At 54.5% G+C, this 19313-nt stretch overlaps 1 protein-coding gene across 7 annotated transcripts in view; it reads left to right on the top strand.

The window, feature by feature from the left end:
* GRIN1 (glutamate ionotropic receptor NMDA type subunit 1) overlaps nt 1–19313 on the top strand; it is a 38143-nt gene that overhangs the window by 10496 nt on the left and 8334 nt on the right. For 4 of the 7 annotated variants that reach the window (XM_086475845.1, XM_086475843.1, XM_086475841.1 and 1 more), the window contains exons 3-19: nt 521–697; nt 5269–5331; nt 6106–6206; nt 6790–6911; nt 7461–7635; nt 9189–9333; nt 9432–9515; nt 10706–10841; nt 11757–11884; nt 12063–12227; nt 12564–12682; nt 13332–13444; nt 13866–14014; nt 14819–14976; nt 15431–15592; nt 17430–17539; nt 18707–18852. In XM_086475845.1, the coding sequence (XP_086331971.1) occupies nt 521–697; nt 5269–5331; nt 6106–6206; nt 6790–6911; nt 7461–7635; nt 9189–9333; nt 9432–9515; nt 10706–10841; nt 11757–11884; nt 12063–12227; nt 12564–12682; nt 13332–13444; nt 13866–14014; nt 14819–14976; nt 15431–15592; nt 17430–17539; nt 18707–18852 (2253 nt within the window). The remainder of the gene's footprint in view (nt 1–520; nt 698–5268; nt 5332–6105; nt 6207–6789; nt 6912–7460; nt 7636–9188; nt 9334–9431; nt 9516–10705; nt 10842–11756; nt 11885–12062; nt 12228–12563; nt 12683–13331; nt 13445–13865; nt 14015–14818; nt 14977–15430; nt 15593–17429; nt 17540–18706; nt 18853–19313) is intronic. The other 3 variants (XM_086475846.1, XM_086475844.1, XM_086475842.1) reach the window with 1 other exon arrangement.

The following is a 19313-nucleotide window of genomic DNA, read 5'->3' as shown; positions in this document are numbered from 1 at the left end:
GCTGACCTAGAAACAGCCAAACAGCATATTATAAAACTGCTTTTCTGAACTTCCCTCATGACAAATAACTAATATATAACCATGTGCATCTGCAGCTGTTCCTTGTCACTCTCAGAAGGAAATTAGTTTTCTTTTTGATGTCCATTGCACAGTAAGATTTTCAACAAGTCAAGAGGAAAGGCTGTATTTGCACTGAATGTTGCTGACAGTTCGCAGCTGGATAGGCTCTTCTTCACTGTCCCTTTACAGACCACAAAGCAAAAAACCCTCTTTGCCATGTGCTGGATTAACAACAGAGAGGTACAAAGTTGTAGCTGGGGTTTGCCTCTGAGATAGAAGAAAGGAGGGCAGGTCCCAGACGCTAGCTCAAGGCATGCAACCCAGAGGTCTACCAAAAATTGCTGCTCTGCCTCTTTGACCTTGCGAACCCAGCCCTGCCCTGCGAACCCGCCCCGTCCCCGAGACGTGCCGCGGCTGACAACCCAACCAGTCTATGCTGAGCTCTTGTTCTTCCTTGCAGAGCATCCACCTCTCCTTTTTGCGCACAGTCCCACCATACTCTCACCAGGCCAACGTCTGGTTTGAGATGATGAGAGTCTTCAACTGGAATCACGTCATTCTGATAGTCAGTGACGACCACGAGGGTCGTGCTGCACAAAAGAAGCTGGAGACCCTCTTGGAGGAGAAAGAGTCCAAGGTCAGTTCCTGAACATTGTCTTGTAGCTTTGTTTAAGCAACAACAAAACTAGAAGTCTCGGGCTGTTGTATGTATGTAGATTTCTGTATGTAAAACACCTTTTCTTTCCATTGTAACATGGCTAACATGCTTAAAGCATCAACAGTGTCTGACTAGTACCTGACAGAACTTTGTACTTTATTCATTTCACTTGCTTTGCCATGGTCAAAATCTCCTACATGTAAATCGACTACAAAATGAAGGGAAGGATAACCTGGAGCTCTGCAAATGCCTCGCCCAAGATTCCCACCTAAGGAGAGGACCAGTCGCTCAGCTTAGGGAGGCACCTGGCCCATTGCAGCCACCTAGGGGCCAGGCAGACCCAGCAGTGCCAAACCAACCCCGAAAAGCAGCTTCTGAATTGGCTAACCGGAGCTCACCTTAGTGTCTTAGGAGGGGCGAGGGCTGCCGGCGCATTGATGCACAGAGATATAATGCACCCTCTCTATAAAGCTGTCAGCTCTGCGGATGCAGGCTGAATCCCTGTTCCCATCTCCATTGAAGCACATGCCAAACGCTGCTTTCCTGACACCCCATGCTGTTATGAGAGGGAGGTAGTGGCTGGCGGGACCAGTTTTACCAAGGAGGTGCACTGCACCTGCAGTCAGGGCCACGCAGGGGCGCAGGGTAGGAGGCAGGGGAGGTCCCCGAGCCTGCTAGAAATTCAGGAGGACGACCATAGACCTGCTGCTGTTGAGCAAAAGGACCAAGCAAGCGTTCAAGACAAGCAGGGAAGGAGAACACAGGGAGCCGTTCCGCTGCAGTGCTTCAAAGGCAGGCGTCTGGAAGGCAAGGAACCACCTCCTGCCCTATGGAGGCAGGCGTCTGGAAGGCAAGGAACCACCTCCCAGCACCTCCTCTTGCCTGGAGCAGGCTGAGGTCACCTTCACGTGGGCAGAGTCTGAGCCCATCTCCAAGTCTCCAGCAGCATCAGGGCAGGCACCCACTCCTGGCTGTTCCTTCCTGGGTCACAGGCAGGGAGCACAGCCCTCTCTTCTCCAACCCCACCAGCAGCTGCTGGACATTCGGCAGTCGGCTGTTGAGAAGATATGGCCATAGACACTTCTTCTGCTTGGAGATGGCGGCTGAGCTGAGAGAGCAGAGAGAGCAGCCTGCCCCTGCTCTTTGTCACCTCTCATCAAGCCACTGGAGGAGCAACTGGAGCAGGGGTGTGGGCTGGCACAAGCCACACTGACCAATGGGCTTTTGGTTTTGGTGGCCGGTTCCAAGAATTTTCATCCTTGCTGCATCCTGGGCCATTGTGAGACACTGGTGTGCCACCAACCACGGTGCGATCCTCCTGCTTCTGAAAGCAGCTTCCTGCTGGTTGACAGCGGGCCAGTATTTTTCTCCAAAGCCTCTTCCCAGCACAGTGTCCCTCACCCAGGGAGGGCTGTGGAAAAGTTGTTCCCACTGTCAGTCTGTCGTCCCTTTCCTTGCATCTTTTGATTTCCACTTTCTGTTTTCCTGCAGCTCCTGTGCATCCCCTTTTGCTGCTCCCTCTCATACCTCCAATCCCTGCTTGCTCCATGCGATGCTCCCAGGCACAGGGTATATTTCACCCACCCATCCTACAGGAAAGTCTTTGAGATCTGGGACTTGAAAGATGGGGGAGGGAAGGTCTGTCCTCAGGCCTGCCCTGTGTTTGCACTGCATCTACAACATGTCTTGGTGTCTCCTGGCAGCCACTGGGCTACTGCAAATGCCCTGGCTGTCCTCCAGCCTGGGGCATGTGCTCTGTGATTGCAGGTCACCTTGTGTTCCCTTTGGGGTGTCCCACCACATCTTGTTTCTTTTTCCTTTGAAGAGCTTAGTCTGGTCAAACTCACTGGTCATGAAGGTGGTAGAGACCCCTGTTGAAGCTTTCCTGTCTTCCTCAGTCTCTTTGCTGTCTAATTGCTCTTCTAATCACTGGTGTGCTGACTCTCTTCATGCTGTGAAGTGGTACCCTGGACCCCTCCCCAACCTCCTCAAGGGAAGCCTGAGCCTCAGAGAGGGAGCAGGCAGGAGATATGCTCTTGATCTCTTCCAGGCTTGGATCACAGTCCTTGAGGACCTGGGGGATCTGCTATGGGTCAGGGGCTCATCTGCCCACCTGAGCTCTTGGATCTGAGCATGGCTTATCCCCTGGAGTCTGTGACAGCCCTGAGTGTCACTCAGGCACCGCTGCATGGATTTGCTCTTCAAGCAGACATTCACAGCCCAGCACTCGGGTCAGGCTGGCCAGCCCTGGTGCACCCCACATGCTAGACTTGTCTTGGGTCTGTCTGCAGTAATTCTCAGCCTGGTGCTACTGCTGCATCCCTGTATAACTCTCCTCGTTCATCTGGGCCGGCCACCACTGCACCAATGCTGCTCAGGTTCAGGAGGGAGTGCCAGACACTGTGAAAATCAAAGTTTGTCCAGGTCAGAGTGGCAGGTCCCTGGTGTGCTGGCTCCCTTTCTCTGGGACAGTGGCATTCATGAAAGTGGTAATACTTTAAGTGAATGCTGGAAAACATAATGGAAAGTTAATTTTGAATTTGTGGGTCCCTGTGTGAAACATGGGCTGAGGAACAGGGAAGGGCTGCAGGACCACATGGAAAATGGGAAAGAGAGGAGACATTACTGGTCTAGTTCTGGCAATAGGGATAGTGACAGGGAGAGGCAGAGGTGATCAGGTGCCATCAGGGCCAGCTTTGCTGCACCCAAGACTCTGCTTCACTCTGCTGACCAGCTTGGGTTGAGGTGCCAGCACATCTCAGGCATGCAAGGCAACTTGTGGCTAGAAGCTGCAAGGTGGATAACCAGGCTTCTGGCTAAATTGATGATGTCTGAGGAAAATTGGCCCATGTCTCAACACTGGAGAATATTCATGCTGTCCTGCTGCAGCTTTGCTCTCCTTGGAGGTGGTTTTTACTCCAGGTCTCACTGCAACCTGAGAAGCCATTGGGGAAATCCTCACCATGGACATCATCAGACATGAAGGCAGAACAAGTCTTCAAGAAGATTTTGTCTCCTCAGATACTTTTCCTTGCAAAGACACAACTTCTTTGAGCAATGAAAAATGTGTCAGGCTGTGTCCAAGGAGAAGAAAGCAATGATCGCACAGCTGTGTGGAAAGGAGACCTGGCAAAATGTCCTGCCAAAGACTGGTCTGACTGCTCAGGAAGAGGCAAGCTATTTAGTTTGGAAAGCAAAGTGCAAAGATAAAACCCGTCTGCCTAAGGAACAGCCTGCGAACCTTTGCATTACGGGGGTGCAAAGGGTTGGGTTCCTGGCAGGGATCAGTTGCCATTGCCATAAGATGCTGCAAAATGGAGATCAGAGTAGAGTCATGTCCTGCACCCCATACACACAGATAAGGGATGCCCACCTGGGGTGGGACAGGGCCAAGAAGAAGACCACGTCCCACCAAAACCTGCCAAGCACTATCCTGCAGGCACTGTCAGGTTGATGTTATGGGCCTGACCACAGGGGCTGCTCCCCAGAAGATCCACAGGGCTCTGTGCACACTGCTGCAGGGTCAAGGCTCCTGAGAGCAGAGGCTGCTCACCCTCAGCACGCTGCCTGGAGGAAAGGAAACCTCCAGAAGTAGATTTCATGCTCCTGGCTCCTTTGGGGCCAAGCAGCAGAAGCGGCTCAGGCAGGAGACAAGGGGAGGAGCAGGCTCTCTGCTCCAGTCCATTATCTGCAGGGTCAGTGCACGCTGAGACACCTGCCCCTAGTCCAGGTGTGATGCTCTGGCCAGCAGCGTGGAGACCACCAAGCAGTGGACCCCACTAGGCACGTGTAGGGCCAGGTTGTGGGCACCATGGTCTCTGGCATCTGCACCTCCCAGGGCCACCCGTGTGCTGCAGAGCCACGAGGTGCCCTCAGCCCTCCCCAAGCACCAGGTAAAAGCTGCAATGTCATCCCATGATCACCATTGCTTCATATCGCCACGCTTTGAGCCAACACGGGACATAGAGAGCTTTTTCTTTCTCTTTTGGACGGCAACAGAGCTCCAAAAAGCTCCTCCCTCCTTGCAGGGGGTGAGAAGTTCAGCTGAGACACCTCACTTGCTGTGAACTCTCTTAGGGTGAACAGGATTGTGATGATGATAGTGATGGTAGTAATGCTAATACTCTTAACTGTAACAGTTTGTGTTTATCCAGCACTTTCCGTACACAACATTTTGTCCTTTACTTCCACAGTAATTCCATGGAAATCCCACCACTTAGGCCCTTAGAGATGCATAGATTGTTTCTGAGTTTAAGATAAAAATTTCTTGCTGAAGAATTCCCCAGTCCCACAAGGGAAATGCAACTGCATCGCAACAGCTGTGACACTCAGGCTTGCTCTAACCGATATGGCTTTGCACCGTGACGCTCCCGTGAGAGCTGAGGCACTCTCTCCTGATAGTGGTTTTTGCGAGCTCCAGCGTTATAGAGACCCTTTAGCAAACAGTGGAGGAGGAGGTGGATGTTGGATTGCTTTACTACACGTCATTTTCAACTGTTTATAATATTCTTCTGTGTCTACATATTTTCTCTGTGCACATTATTCATCAGAGTAAAAAAAGGAACTATGAAAACCTCGACCAACTTTCCTATGACAACAAGCGAGGACCCAAGGTATATATGCATGGAAATGCACGCCGCCCACCAACCTAACTAGCAAATGAAAAATAGCCACAGCCACCAGAAAAATAAAAAAGAAAAAAAAAAAAGAGAAAGAGAAAAAAAGAAAAGAAAAGAAAGAAAAAAAGATCCATGACTATGTTTCTTGGTAGCACGTTTTTATGTTGAGATAGTTTGGTTTGGACTTGAGAATGGAAACCTAGCCAGCTGACCCTGGAAGGATTTCTTTTTGAAACATGCATGTGAACCAGTAATTAACTTGCAAGTTTTTTGTTTTTGTTTTTTTTTTTGAAAAGTTGAACCAACCCCCTTTCCTCCCCAAAGGAAACGGTTCCTTGGTGTAAGTTGCTCACTTTTACTCCCAAAGGTTAACCCTGTGCAATATGTTTTTTTCATTTCCCATGTTTTTGAAAAACAACACTCGTTTGAGTTTTCAATTGCATTTCAAAGCCTTTTTCTCTTTCCTGTACAATGCACGCCTCTTTTTGGGTCTTGATTGACTTCAGTTTGCATGCACAGTGCAAAAAAATAAAAAAAAAATTAAAAAAAAACAAACCAAAAAGACAAAACTATAAAAGAGAAAGAAAGGAAGGAAAGAAAGAAAAGAAAGAAAAGAAAAGAAAAAAGAAAAAAGTAGCTATAACCAACCTTATTTAGCAGACTTGTGTGCAGTTTAATGAATTCTCTTGACCCTTTTCTAGATAGCATGGCTCTCACCAGCAGTCCTGGGGCTCCCACACTAACCAGCTTTGCTCACACTAATCACAGGCTGAGAAAGTTCTTCAGTTCGACCCCGGAACCAAAAACGTGACCTCGCTGCTGCTGGAAGCGAAGGAGCTGGAGGCCCGTGTCATCATCCTTTCTGCCAGGTAAGGCAGAGTTGTCGCTTCCCCTCCCTGCTCTGATTTCCTCACTCGCCCCTTTGCAATGCTGCCAAGCGCTAGAGTCGGTGCAGATTTGGGGCACGTCATCCTTTCGAGGAGCGTGGGAGAAAACCCACATGAAGCCCCAAGTCCCAGGCAGGTGGTGGATGCTACGCTGTGCGTGCTGCTGGCCAGGGAGCTTGCAGTCATGAGCATGGTTGAGATGTCTGGCTATCCTGCAAAATGTTAGCAACTGCAGAAGCAGCAATAGTTGCTGATGGTGTATCCTGACCCACCTGTGAAGGAGGGGGGTCTTATTGCCCCCATGCCTAGAGACGGTGAGCAATAAGGCATGAGCCAGATGTGCAGCTGCGCAGCAGCGCTGGGTGCTGTGGGATTTGATGAAGCTGAGAGAAAGGTTCCCGTTGCACCAAGGAATTAGCCATTGCCCAGGAGAACCAGTTATCAGAGGAGGGCTGCCTGGGGATGTGTTTTCCCTGTCCCTGCCACCCCCTTGGGATCCGACACAGGAGAAAAGGGGCCATCCGGCACCTGGAGCCACATTGCCGTTCCCTTCTTCTCGTTGCAGTGAGGATGATGCGGCCACGGTGTACAGATCAGCAGCCATGCTCAATATGACGGGCTCCGGCTACGTGTGGCTGGTGGGGGAACGGGAGATATCGGGCAATGCCCTGCGTTACGCCCCTGATGGTAGGCACCCGCCGGAGGCGCCTGCCCAGCTGTCAGCCAGGCTCGGAGGAGTCTGCTTGGCACTGGGACGAGCAGCACCTGCCCTCCCGGGGACCCCTTGGGCTGGGGGAACGCGATGCCATGGTGGTCCCAAAAAAGTGGAGGGTCCCACACATTGTTCTCTGCTCCCTTTGCCCACGTGGGGGGAGACAGCAGCCTCGGCCACACTGCCACGCCCCAAATCCAGGTCACCGGGGCTTTGCAAGATGACCGTCACCTGAGGGAAAGGCTCGGTCAACGGGATGGGGATGGAGCATGGAGTGCCAGCAGTCCGCATAGCTGTCCCTGGTCCCCATCCAGCAGGCAGGATGGACGGTGCCAGCCCAGCGCCACTACAGCTGCTTGACCTGCCTGTCCCTGCCTGAAGCTCAGGCAACTCCCCAACTGCATCTGAGGTTTCCCCAGCCCCATAACCATGTGCTTGCTGGCCCCTGAGCCCTGTGCATGGGAGTGATGCCGGAGCAGCCGGTGTGCCCTGCTGACCTGCCTCCCCCTCTCTGCTTGCGGCAGGAGTGATCGGTTTGCAGCTCATCAATGGAAAGAACGAGTCAGCCCACATCAGCGACGCTGTCGCGGTGGTGGCCCAGGCTGTGCACGACTTGTTTGAGAAGGAGAATATCACAGACCCACCGCGGGGCTGCGTGGGCAACACCAACATCTGGAAGACGGGACCCCTATTCAAGAGGTATTTGGGGAAGGGTCCTGCTGGAGGGAGCGGAGGACCTGCTGGGGGTGAGCTAGAAAAGGTGGGAGCATGTGGAAAAGGGCAGCATGGTACCTTTGTTCAAAGTTTCTGTCACTAAAGTTTTGGGGCATGTGGTACAGGACGGCTTGGACTCTCCTGCATGATTCAGATATGAGGTCTACATCTCTCCTAGAAAACTAGCCAGGACACCGGCTCAGGCACTGGTCCCCAGTTTGTCCAGGCCATTTAGGCATCATCCTAGTGCCTGACACCGATTTGGTCCATGTCAATCCATGCTCTCCTGGGCAATGCTTGGATAGCTAGAATCAGTGCTGGCAGGGAATGACTCTAGGAGGAAAAGGATTGGGGACCATGATCTCCTCTGGTCTGGATCTTTATTCTGTGTCTGGAAGAGGGCAGAAAGGGGGTTTTCTGCCAAATCAAGGTAGAGGTTTATTTCTGTCAAATTGGAGCTCAGTGCTGCGGACACTTTCATGCGGAATATTTCAGGGCTGTGGCATGGGTCAGCGTGCTGCAAGCAGGACTTCGGGACACAAGATCTCCATGCATGGGACAAGCTGCTCTCTGCTGTAGCAAATACTGGCTTTGGGTGGTGGGGGTCTCAGCAGATCAGAGCATGCGTGTGTTGGACCTTGCTGCTGTGGGCAGCATGATTGGCGGAGGCTGCATGCATTCCCCAGAACCCAGCCTTTGTGCTGCATGGGGTTTTGTGCTGCATCACTGCAGGTGCTGGACCCCCAAGGGCCTCTTCTGAATGCTGGATCTTGGTAAAGTAGCAATTCCCTTTGCAGCATGGCTCCCTGTGTGGGAGGGCTGCTCTCTGCAGTGTGCAACCTGGCACCGGGGTGTTGCTTTTGGCAGAAGGATCTTGTGCCAGCGGTTGCTCTCTGCAGACATGGTCATGGTGTCTGTGGAATGCCCTTTCTGTAGATTTGGATTCTGTTGAGCATGGGACTCAAAAAGCCTGAAGATTATTTTAGAAACATTTCTGGCATCCTCTACAGCAACACAATCTTTGTCATGAGCTGCTCAAAGTTCTGTATGGTGCCCTGCAAGTGGCTCAGGCAATTCTTCTGTGTCTTCACTATCATCTTTCCAGGGTTTGGGGAACTGATTGTCCCCTTAGTGGTGTATGTGCCTGGGGCACTACCCTGGCTGTGATGGGCTGGTTCCAGACAGAAGCACCAAGAGCAATGGCATCAACACAGCTCTCGAAGGACCCTCAGAGGAAGGTGTCCTTGGGTGTTGTGGGACACATCATGCCTTAAGGGAATGGGACTGATCTGGTGGAAAACGAGGGGCAATGACCACAGATATGGTAGTGCAACATTCGGGACACTGGCTCCATCCACCAGGAGGGGACAACCACAGGTCTGTGAACAGACCATAGGCAGCATTGACTGGACTTCCACAGGGTAGTGGGCATATGGCAGGCAACTGAGAGAAATCATTTGCCTTTCTGACGGCTTCTTAGGTGTCCCAACGGCCACAGCAGGTTTTCCAGGTTGGCCCTGCTGTGTTTCTCTCCATAGGGTATTGATGTCCTCCAAGTACTCGGAGGGTGTCACTGGACGTGTGGAGTTCAATGAAGATGGGGACAGAAAGTTTGCCAACTACAGCATCATGAACCTGCAGAATCGGAAACTGGTCCAAGTTGGGATTTACAATGGCAGCCATGTACGTACAGGCCTGGACAGGTTGGGTGGGAGGGGTGTGTGTGCTGGGTTGTCTACTGAAGCCTCATGTCTGTCTTCTTGCTCTGGGAATGATCACAGGTCTTGACCAATGACCGGAAGATCATCTGGCCAGGGGGAGAAACTGAGAAACCTCAAGGCTATCAGATGTCGACCAAGCTGAAGGTAACAGCAAACGGCATTAGGGGGTGGCAGGTCTCCTCAGCTCTCTACGTGCAAGGCCGTGACTTTACCTGCCTCACACTTCCACTGCTGCCTCTGCAGCTGTTAGCAGCATTTGCAATCCCAGGGCACTTGCCATCTCAGAGAGGATATGGCAGAACAACTTAGAGAAGGTACTGGAGGGTGTTCAGAGCTAGAGCACCACTTCCAACTGGAGACGTAGAGCACCACTTCCAACTGGAGACGAACTGGGTAGGGTGGCAGGCATCCTTTGGTTTGGAAAGAGACAGCTGGAAAGGGCATATGAGAGACAACAGTAGAGAAGGGATGGAGGGATAAGGTGTTCACCATTCCTCACAGCTTGGGAGCCAGAGGGCACCCAGCACAGGTTTGCAGGAAATACAAGGATGATCTCCTTTGGCCAAGGCACAGTTCAGTTCTGGAGCCCACTGCTGCTACACAGTGCAGAGGGCAGAAGGAAACAGATTCAGGAGATTAAACAAGCTAGTGGAGGGTGGGTGGGCTGGGGGCTGCAATGTTGGGCTCAGGAAATCCCTGAAGAGCTGATGGCCAGAAGTTGGAGGTGACAGTGGGAGAAGATCCCTCCACGCTTGCTTTGCTTCTCATACCCTTCCCTTAAGTGTAACCCAGCAGCCACATTAGTGACTGGACCCTGTGCAGGCTAGTCTTACCAGTATGACTGTTTGTCCCACTGTCCAGGCAAGGGAAATCACACCTTCCCACCAGCAGTGAGCCCTTATTTCCACAGAGGTGATGCAGATGTGTCAGGATGCTGCTTTACTGAAAAGGTCCAGAGCACAATTGAAATTAGCTTGGGGCAGTGTGACAGTGTCTAGAGCACCATTCAGGGCACTAATCCTGACTATGCAGTGGCTCTCATCAGCCTGCTGTTAGGGAGAGGGGTGTGAAAGGCCAAGGCGATGGAGCCATACAAAGGAGGATGCTCATTTGGGTGTTTCTTATCTTGGGCACAGAGAAAGCAAAAGATTCCCATGCCAAAGCCAGGTCCCACTGCTGGGCTGAGCGGTCTCATGTGCTGAGACGGCAGCTGGGCAGGGCACCACGGCATTTTGGCCATGCTTGCATGGAGAGGGCAGCTCAGCTCCCCACCCAGGGGAACATAGCTCTGGAGGGGAACGGAGACAAGCAGGTGTTTGTGCTTTGCCTCGCAGATCGTGACGATCCACCAAGAGCCCTTTGTGTACGTGAAGCCCACACAAGCAGATGGGACGTGCAGGGAGGAATTCACCATCAACGGAGACCCTGTGAAAAAGGTCTTTTGCACTGGACCAAATGAGACAATCCCAGGTAACTCAGTCTGGTGGTGAATGCAGTGGCTCCCCCAGCTCCCCCAGTCTGATGAAGACTCCTGTCCCAGGAAGGGGTCCCCAGGGAGGGTGCTCAGTCACACAGGAGGCTCAGAGGATGAGGAGCAGAAAGATGGCAGCACATTTAGCCCCCAAATTCCCCCATGAGCTCAGCCTGACAGCAGTGCCCCACTGGGATTCAAGTTTTTGACCCCAACAGATGACTTTCCCACTCTCTCTTTTGGGTGGGCTCCAGGGATGTTTTGGGGGATTGCATCCCGTGTTTCTGTCTCCTGACATGCTCCAATTCCCTTTGCCTTGATCTCAAGCAGAAGCAAGAACCCCAAGGCACATTAGGGCCTGCTGTGCTGGTACTAACACCACCAGTTTCAAAAGATTTTGCTATGGAAAGCCTGTTTCAGGATTAGGAGTGAGCATCTGATGGGGAATGTGAGCTGCTTAGCAATGCCAGTGTTGCCCAAATCCACCTGAAGTGCATCCCCTTGACCCATCACGCTTTCCTGTGCACAACTCCCCATTCCAGCCTTGAGTTATGTCCTGGGCTGAGTTCAACCTGATGGGTTCATGTTAGCACTCCTCCAGCAGAGCCTGCACGCACCAAGGCCCCTCTGTCCCCTGCAGTGGCTCAGCAGCACCAACTCTCAACCCACCTCACTGAGACATAGCAAATGAATGAGATCCCCTTGCCCCCAGCTTGCCAGCACCCATAGGTGATGGAGGCAGTGGGAGAGGGTGACAAGGCGGGCAGCCCTGCTTGAACAATGTGATTACAGCTCATACGAATCCAGAGCCATGCAGGTGGCTGTTCTCTCTGGAGACATCCATGGAACCTGCATGGGGTCCCTGGCAAAGGGCTGCCTCCACTCCTCCCCCTCCCATTTTCTCCCCCCCACAGGCCGCCCCACCGTGGCACTGTGCTGCTACGGCTTCTGCATCGACCTGCTCATCCGGCTGGCAGGGGTGATGAACTTCACCTATGAGGTTCACCTGGTGGCTGATGGTAAATTTGGTACCCAAGAGCGGGTGAGTTTGATCTCTTTGCCTGTATCTTATGTTGAAACACCCCCCCGCCCCGGTCCTTCTCTGGAGCAGGGGTGGGGTGGGAGGGCAGTGCAGGGTGCCTGCCACATGTGTGTGGGTCCTGGCTGGTGGGGGACAGGAGTCAGGGCAGTGGGCTGATCCTGCGATTGCTCTCTGACAGGTTAACAACAGCAACAAGAAGGAGTGGAATGGGATGATGGGGGAGCTGCTGAGTGGCCAAGCGGACATGATTGTGGCTCCCCTCACCATCAATAACGAGCGGGCGCAGTACATCGAGTTCTCCAAGCCCTTCAAGTACCAGGGCCTCACCATCCTTGTGAAGAAGGTATGGCCTGGGATGGGATGTTATGTAGCACAGGGGAGGTGCCCCTCGCTCCTCAGCTTGCAGACGTGTGCTGTGTCTGCACCATGCCCAGCTCCCCCAGCTGCTACCCTCTGTCCACCCCAGGGCAGCCACCACAAATCCCAGCCTTTGCTGTGGGATGCCAGCCTCCAGGTTGCTGGGTTTAATGGTGGGTCTTGTCTCAACCACCCTGACCCTTCCTGTGTAGCAGCGCAGGAGGAGATCAGAGCAGGGTGGGGGCCCTTGTGAGTCCAGCCAGCCAGGCAAGGTACAGGCATGATGGGTGCCAGCACTGTTCACCTCTCTCCTGTGTGCTAGGAAATCCCCCGCAGCACCTTGGACTCGTTCATGCAGCCTTTCCAGAGCACACTTTGGCTGCTGGTGGGGCTGTCTGTGCATGTGGTGGCAGTGATGTTGTACCTCTTAGACCGATTCAGGTGAGTGCTCTTTGGGTCACCCAGGGGATGAGGAGGTGCTCCTGGGAACTATCCCCTGGGTCCCCGCAGTGTCTTGCTCAAGCACAGCCCTGCAGCCCTTCGGGAGGCTCTCACAGCAGCTAAACCCACTTTCTCTGCCCCACCAGCCCTGGGCTGAAGCTCCTGGTCTCTCTGGCTGCTGCTAAGCTGAGAGATAAGGATATGCGGGGTACCCAGTGCCTGGATACGCGGGAAGCAGGTGCCGTGCTGATACCTGACCAAAGGGACCATCAGCTCCTGGGCTCTGAGTTAGTCCCCTTCCTTGGGCCCAAGACAGCTCCTTTGAAGCGCACAGAGCCTGTTCCTGCCTCAGCCCTGTGCCCAGAGGCTTTTGCGGTGGGAGAGGCTCGAGCTGGCCAGGATCAGATGATCTTTCTGGCCTGGAGAGAAGCGTCACGGGGCCAGTACCGGTGTGAGCCAGACAGTGTTGCGGATCAGCAGAGGAGGCATGCAAGGGAGTGGGACATGAGGGGTGAAGAACTGTTTGGGGCACAGGCACAGTCTGTAGGGACAACTGATGTAGGGCTGCAGCAGGACACTTAGGGCACAGTGGAGAGCTCTGGGAACCAGGATAAAAGATATGAGAAGAGCTCTTTGTCTTGTTTTCCAGCCCGTTTGGCCGATTCAAAGTGAACAGCGAGGAGGAGGAGGAAGATGCCCTGACCCTCTCCTCAGCCATGTGGTTCTCCTGGGGAGTCCTGCTGAACTCCGGCATCGGAGAAGGTGCGTCACAGCACACAGAGGGATTGCTCTGCCCTGCAGCCCTGACCCTGAGCTGGGGGGGACACAGAGCTGGGGGAGAAGCCCGGGCCCTCTTCCACTGCCTCCCTCTATGGCAGGGCTGATGCCCTGGGGAGACCTTGACCCCTGAGGTTTCCCTGGAGAAGGCTGGTAGGAGATTCAGTGATGCTGGGGGAAACGAGTCTTTCTTGGGCTGCTTCTCCAGCCCAGGGTTACTCATCCATTCAAGGTGGATTCTCTGGAAGGAGCTGGGTTCTTCTTGGTTTGAGCAATGCAGAAGCTCCTTGCACAGCTGTTGGCAGAGCTGATAGATAGTGCACATCTGCAGCTGCCATTGATCTCATGTGGATGGACCAAGTCAAGCCCTTGTCGTGCCAGTCTGATCTCGCCTCTCTCCCTCCAGGTGCTCCCCGGAGTTTCTCTGCCCGTATTCTTGGCATGGTGTGGGCTGGCTTTGCTATGATCATTGTGGCGTCATACACTGCCAACCTGGCAGCCTTCCTGGTGTTAGACCGGCCTGAGGAGAGGATTACAGGCATTAATGACCCCCGGGTAATGACCCCTTGCTTGCCTCCCCTTCCCTGTCCACCTCTAGGCAGAGGTGCGGGAGATGCCTCCAGTGGGTATTTCCTGGCTCATATAATGTAGCTTGTGGTACACAGAGCCCTGCTTTAACATGGCTGTGGGTCTGTGCCAGGGGATTGAGCCCCAGGAAGCTCTGCCTGGGGCTGTTGCTGGTGCGTCTGAGCCCCTGCACTGGGTGGGAGTGGAGAGACACGGGGAGGGATCAGCAGGAAAAAAGCTTGTCCAGAAATAGCATGTACCCAGACAAACTGCCTGCCAGTTCCTGGAGAGCCTGCACTAACCAACGAGGAAACGATTCATTATGGATGAGTTATAACTAATGAAATTGTCCCTGCGGTACAATCAATACTCTCAGCAGATAGCAGAGTGCCTCAAAGCCATTTCCCACTCTGGCAAGGCCACAGCCACAGTTTATCAGCCCAGGCACGCAGGAATGTACCCCACAGCAGTGCTGACCCACAGCATCCCACACCCTCCTGCGTCCTCTGCCAAGGACACTGCCAGCCACCTGGCAGCCCCAGGCCTCCTGCATCCCCAGTGCCACAGTGTCCCTGTCCTGTAGCATCCCCTGCCGCACTACCATGGTCTCAGAGCATCCACTGTCCCATGGCATCCACTGCCCCATGGCATCTTCAGCTCTGCTGAGGACATCCAGGTCTTCTCTGGGAAACAGGTCCCTGAAGGAGATGGGAAATTAGGAAACACAACTTTGGGGTGAGCCAGTTTGGTTGATGAAGGAGAAGAAACAGGAGCCCTGACCTTGCCTTTCAGCTGCGCAACCCCTCTGATAAGTTCATCTACGCCACGGTGAAGCAGAGCTCAGTGGACATCTACTTCCGACGGCAGGTGGAGCTGAGCACCATGTACCGGCATATGGAGAAGCACAACTACGAGAGCGCTGCTGAAGCCATCCAAGCAGTGAGGGACAAGTGAGTGGGGCCAACACCTTGCCTGGCCATGCTGGGAAGAGTTTCAGGGAGCTGCAGTGTGGTGGAGTAAGCAGGGATGATGCAAACCTGGAGGGAGCTGCAGTTAAAGCATGGCTTGATGGGACCTACCCCATTGGTGCTGGGTGGGATCTTCCTAGTCCTAGTGCATACTAGGTCTGGATGGAGAACACAAGGTCTGTGTGGGGAAAGGCACAGTTGGAGCCCTGGCCCTGGCCTCCCTTTCTGGCTTCTGCACTTGCTTCTGTGCAAGGCTAGGTGGCTTCAAATCCCATGTAAACCTCTCACACTCCTCCAAAATTTTGCCAAGGCCGTTGCCTCCCAGCAGCACAGATCCCACTTAAATTAGGGCTGGGAGCACCCTCGCTGCTCCCGTGGTGGCTGCAGACAAGCTGGGCTGCCCAGCCTCACCTATCTGTCCTCTCTCTGTGTCCAGCAAGCTCCATGCCTTCATTTGGGACTCAGCGGTGCTGGAGTTCGAAGCCTCCCAGAAGTGTGACCTGGTGACGACGGGGGAGCTTTTCTTCCGCTCTGGCTTCGGGATCGGGATGCGCAAGGACAGTCCGTGGAAGCAGAACGTCTCCCTGGCCATCCTCAAGTCCGTACACAGCTCTTGGCATGGAGCTTGCCCTGAATGCTGCATGTGTTAGCACGCAAGTAGCCTTGTGCCAGGCACTGCCCCCCACACACACCTGCAAGGACAGGGGTTCTGAGGGATGCCATGTCTCTTCTGGTGAAGGGGACGTGCCTGAGCAATGGGGCTGGGCACCCACAGCCCCAGCTCCGGCTCACAAGGCTGGGGATGCAGCACGGAGCTGGTGGGAGGGCAGGGCAGATCAGGGCATGAAGCAGGAGCTGTGCTCAGCAGCAGGAGTGTAGGCAAGGCTGGCAGAGAGCAGCCCTGGGACCATCCAGCACCAGGTCCTGGTGAGCAAGGGGCAGGCTGCAGCAGCGGGTAGGGGTGCTGCCATTTCTCCACTTCTGCCTGAGAGCTCAGCCTGGTCGACAGCATTGCACTGCCCTGGCTTGGTCTTCTAGGGGTTTTTCTTTCAACTCTGGCTATTCCTGTTAGGCAGAGATATGTCAGGACCCCTGTTGAGTCCAACTAAGGCTTTTATATCACCATTAGCCTGCAGCGTGGGGTGCCACAAGTCAATCTGATATCACAGGTAAAAAGGGATTTCCTTGTATTATTAGTTCTGAGATGCCATGCTCATTGCAGACAGAGCAATGTGCTGATGCAGTAACAGGCAGCTGGGAAGCAGAAAGTGGAGGGAGTGGGACATGCAAGATTAATTTTATGGAGTGACAGGGTCAGCAGCCACCAGGGTCCTGCCCAAGATGCAGAGATGAAAGGCCTGAGAGAGGATGGGCAGGATATGGAAGACACAGGCAGGACCCAGGGTAATGTAGGGAGCCATGGGACCCTGTCTGTGGGGTGGTCTTACTGCAGGGATGGGTGGCAGTGTGACAGATGGGATTTGGGACAGCAACGTGAGAAGCCTGGAGAGGCAGCAGGAATCCTTGTTGTCCTCCTGGGAGAGAATGGGGAAGCCCAGGGCTACAAGTGGCCCAGGAAGACAGTGGGGATGTGACAGGGACAAGAGGGAGGAAAGTGCAGGGGGACCTGTGGTGGGACGTCTGCTCTGTGCCCACCTCCAGCCCCACTGGCTGTTCAGGCAGAGACGGGCACTGCAGGGACACGGTTTGTTTCTCCTCAGGCTGTGACACTGAGTTGCTGGGAAGTCCCAGCCCTCGCCATGTAGATCAGGGAGGTGCCAGGCAGCAGTTCTGCCCCTGCCCTGATCTAGAGGATTCTGATGATCACCAGACAGGACTGGGGTCCACCATTGCTTGAGCTCCCAAGTGGCCCTGGTAGGTGCAGCAATTGCACAGGAGGGCACTGGGGACGTGGTTTGTGTCAGCTCCCTGCAGCTTCCCTCCAAGCACACTCCCCAAGCCCTGTCTACACCCAGCAACTGCACCCCCCTGCCTTGGGACCAGAGCTTTCACATGGCTCTTTTTGGCAGCAGCCGGCCAGCTCTCTGGCTCTCAGACACGGGGCGGTGGCACCAGGCAGCTGTGGACGGCTGCTTGCACCCGCTGCTCCGTGCACGTGGCTCGTGGCAGCGCTGGCTGTGCGCAGGACAGCGTGCAAACACGTGTGGTACAGCCAGCCACTGCAGGCAGGCCACATGCTCTCTATGTAAAAGCCATACCTGCACGGGCGTGTGCACACACGCACACGCGTAGGAAGTCAAGCAGGCAGGCACACACAAGTGTGCACACACACACATCATCGGTTCTTGTGCTTGTAGGCTGCAGACAAGTGCAGAGTCCTAGGCTGGAAGGCGTGAAGGCACAAAGAGCGTGTGCCCCAGTTGCCTGTGTCTGGTCCCTAGTGACTACTCTGTCCTGTCTCCTTGTGCTTTCAGGTCCCACGAGAACGGATTCATGGAGGATTTGGACAAGACTTGGGTGAGGTATCAGGAGTGTGATTCCCGTAGCAATGCCCCAGCAACACTCACCTTTGAAAATATGGCAGGTTTGTTCTGCAAACCTCTTTCTTCCTCTTCGCTGGGTAGCCTGCTTTTGCTCAAGACATTCTCCTCTCCGGGGCTCTCCTCTCAGGCCAAAGCTCTGCTTCTTCTGGGTTTGTGCTTTCCTAGCCCTGGGAGGCTGCTGTGCTGAGCTCCCATTCCACCTTGTCCGAAACAGCTCTGCGAAGCTTCCCCCACCTTCCCTGGGGTGGCTATCTCATCGGTGGGGCTGTCCTGCTTTGACCATTGCTCCCCTTTCTCTGCTCTGGCCAAACTGCGGCTGTCACAGTGAAATCAGAGCTGTCGCCAAGGCAGAGAGAGGGGAGCAGCACCTCTGGGGAGGCGAGAGTGCCTGCGGTGGCGAGTGAGGACCCTGCTGCAGGAGGGAGCTGGCGGCGAGGGGCAGCCTCCCGGCCCTGAGGAGCTCGTCCCAGCTGGCCCTGGGCAGTGGGCAGGGGTCAGGAGGGGGATAGCTGCTACCGAGGGGTTTTTTTCTTGATCCCCCTTTGCAAAGACTGCGAGTTCCCCCAGATGGGCTCTCCCTTTGCAGCAATGCAGTGCTGTTGGCCCTTCAGCCAGCCAATGTGGTGATGTGGGACGAGGGACGTCCGATGGGACCCCGTCCTCGCTGGCACCGTGGGCCAGGGCAGAAGTACAGAGAGAGAGGGCACTTTGCTCTCTCCTCAACACGCCACTCCCAAAATGTCAGCCCCAAGTGTTGCAGCTGGCCAAGGACAGCACAGAGAGCTCCGTCCACGGCTGTCCCTCCCAACGAGCCAAACTGGAGCACCAGAGCTGGGCTTCTGGTGCAAATGACCCTACAGCCCCAGGGCACGGGGTCCGCCCTGGTGCTCAGGGCAGCACCCAGCTCGCCTTGCCTGCCCCCAGCATCGCTGCAGCACAGCCGGTGCCCTGTGTCTGACCGACAGCAGCTTGCACAGCCATCCAGCGCCCCATCACCTTTCTGCCGATCACTGCGGGTGCCCAACCTGCAGCGCCTGCTCTGCTCTGCTGGGTTCCCCTCCCTGGCCCCTCCGGGACTGCAGGGGGAAGGTGGGGGGCTGGGGGGACCCTGGGTCGGTGAATACTCCCATGGCTGAGTGTGATACAGAGGAAATGAAGTGTCATGGTGCAATTTCCACTGCCCCCTGTAACTTTCCTGCTTATTTCAGGTGTGTTTATGCTGGTGGCTGGAGGTATTGTTGCCGGGATATTTTTAATATTCATAGAAATAGCTTACAAAAGGCATAAGGATGCGCGGAGGAAGCAGATGCAGCTGGCGTTTGCGGCCGTTAATGTGTGGAGGAAAAACCTGCAGGTAGGACAAACCGTTTTTAGAGCAAATCTCCAACAGGTGCGTTTTCCATTCCTTCACCAAATCAGTGAATGCAGAGCTGTGGATTAGCATGGGGCCCTCTGTCCCTCGCACCCCAGTAACTCCAGCCAGGTGTTATTGGGCACCTAGCAAGCTGTAGGGTAGAGTCCCTGCCTTGTCCTCGGGAGCTGCCCTTGGCCAATGTTGCCTCTCCTGGGATGTATTGTGCACAGCTCCAACCGGGACAGAGACCTGGCCCAAATATCCTCAGCGGTGCTTGGGATGGGGACTTTGCTCTGCTGGAGACCACGTGCCAGAGCCACGTCTTGCCCTGGCCAAGCAAGTGGTGCCAGCATGGCTCCCTTTGCAGGCGCTCTGCCCTACTGCCTGGCTCCGGCCGTGCTCACCAGCAGACGGGAGGGTTAATCCACTGCTGCTGAGCATCCTGGCCTGGTACTCAGGTG

The sequence above is a fragment of the Leptosomus discolor genome, chromosome 19 (genome assembly GCF_034619465.1).
Source record: "Leptosomus discolor isolate bLepDis1 chromosome 19, bLepDis1.hap2, whole genome shotgun sequence".
Taxonomy (NCBI): domain Eukaryota; kingdom Metazoa; phylum Chordata; class Aves; order Leptosomiformes; family Leptosomidae; genus Leptosomus; species Leptosomus discolor.
This window is presented reverse-complemented; position numbering and strand designations above follow the sequence as displayed.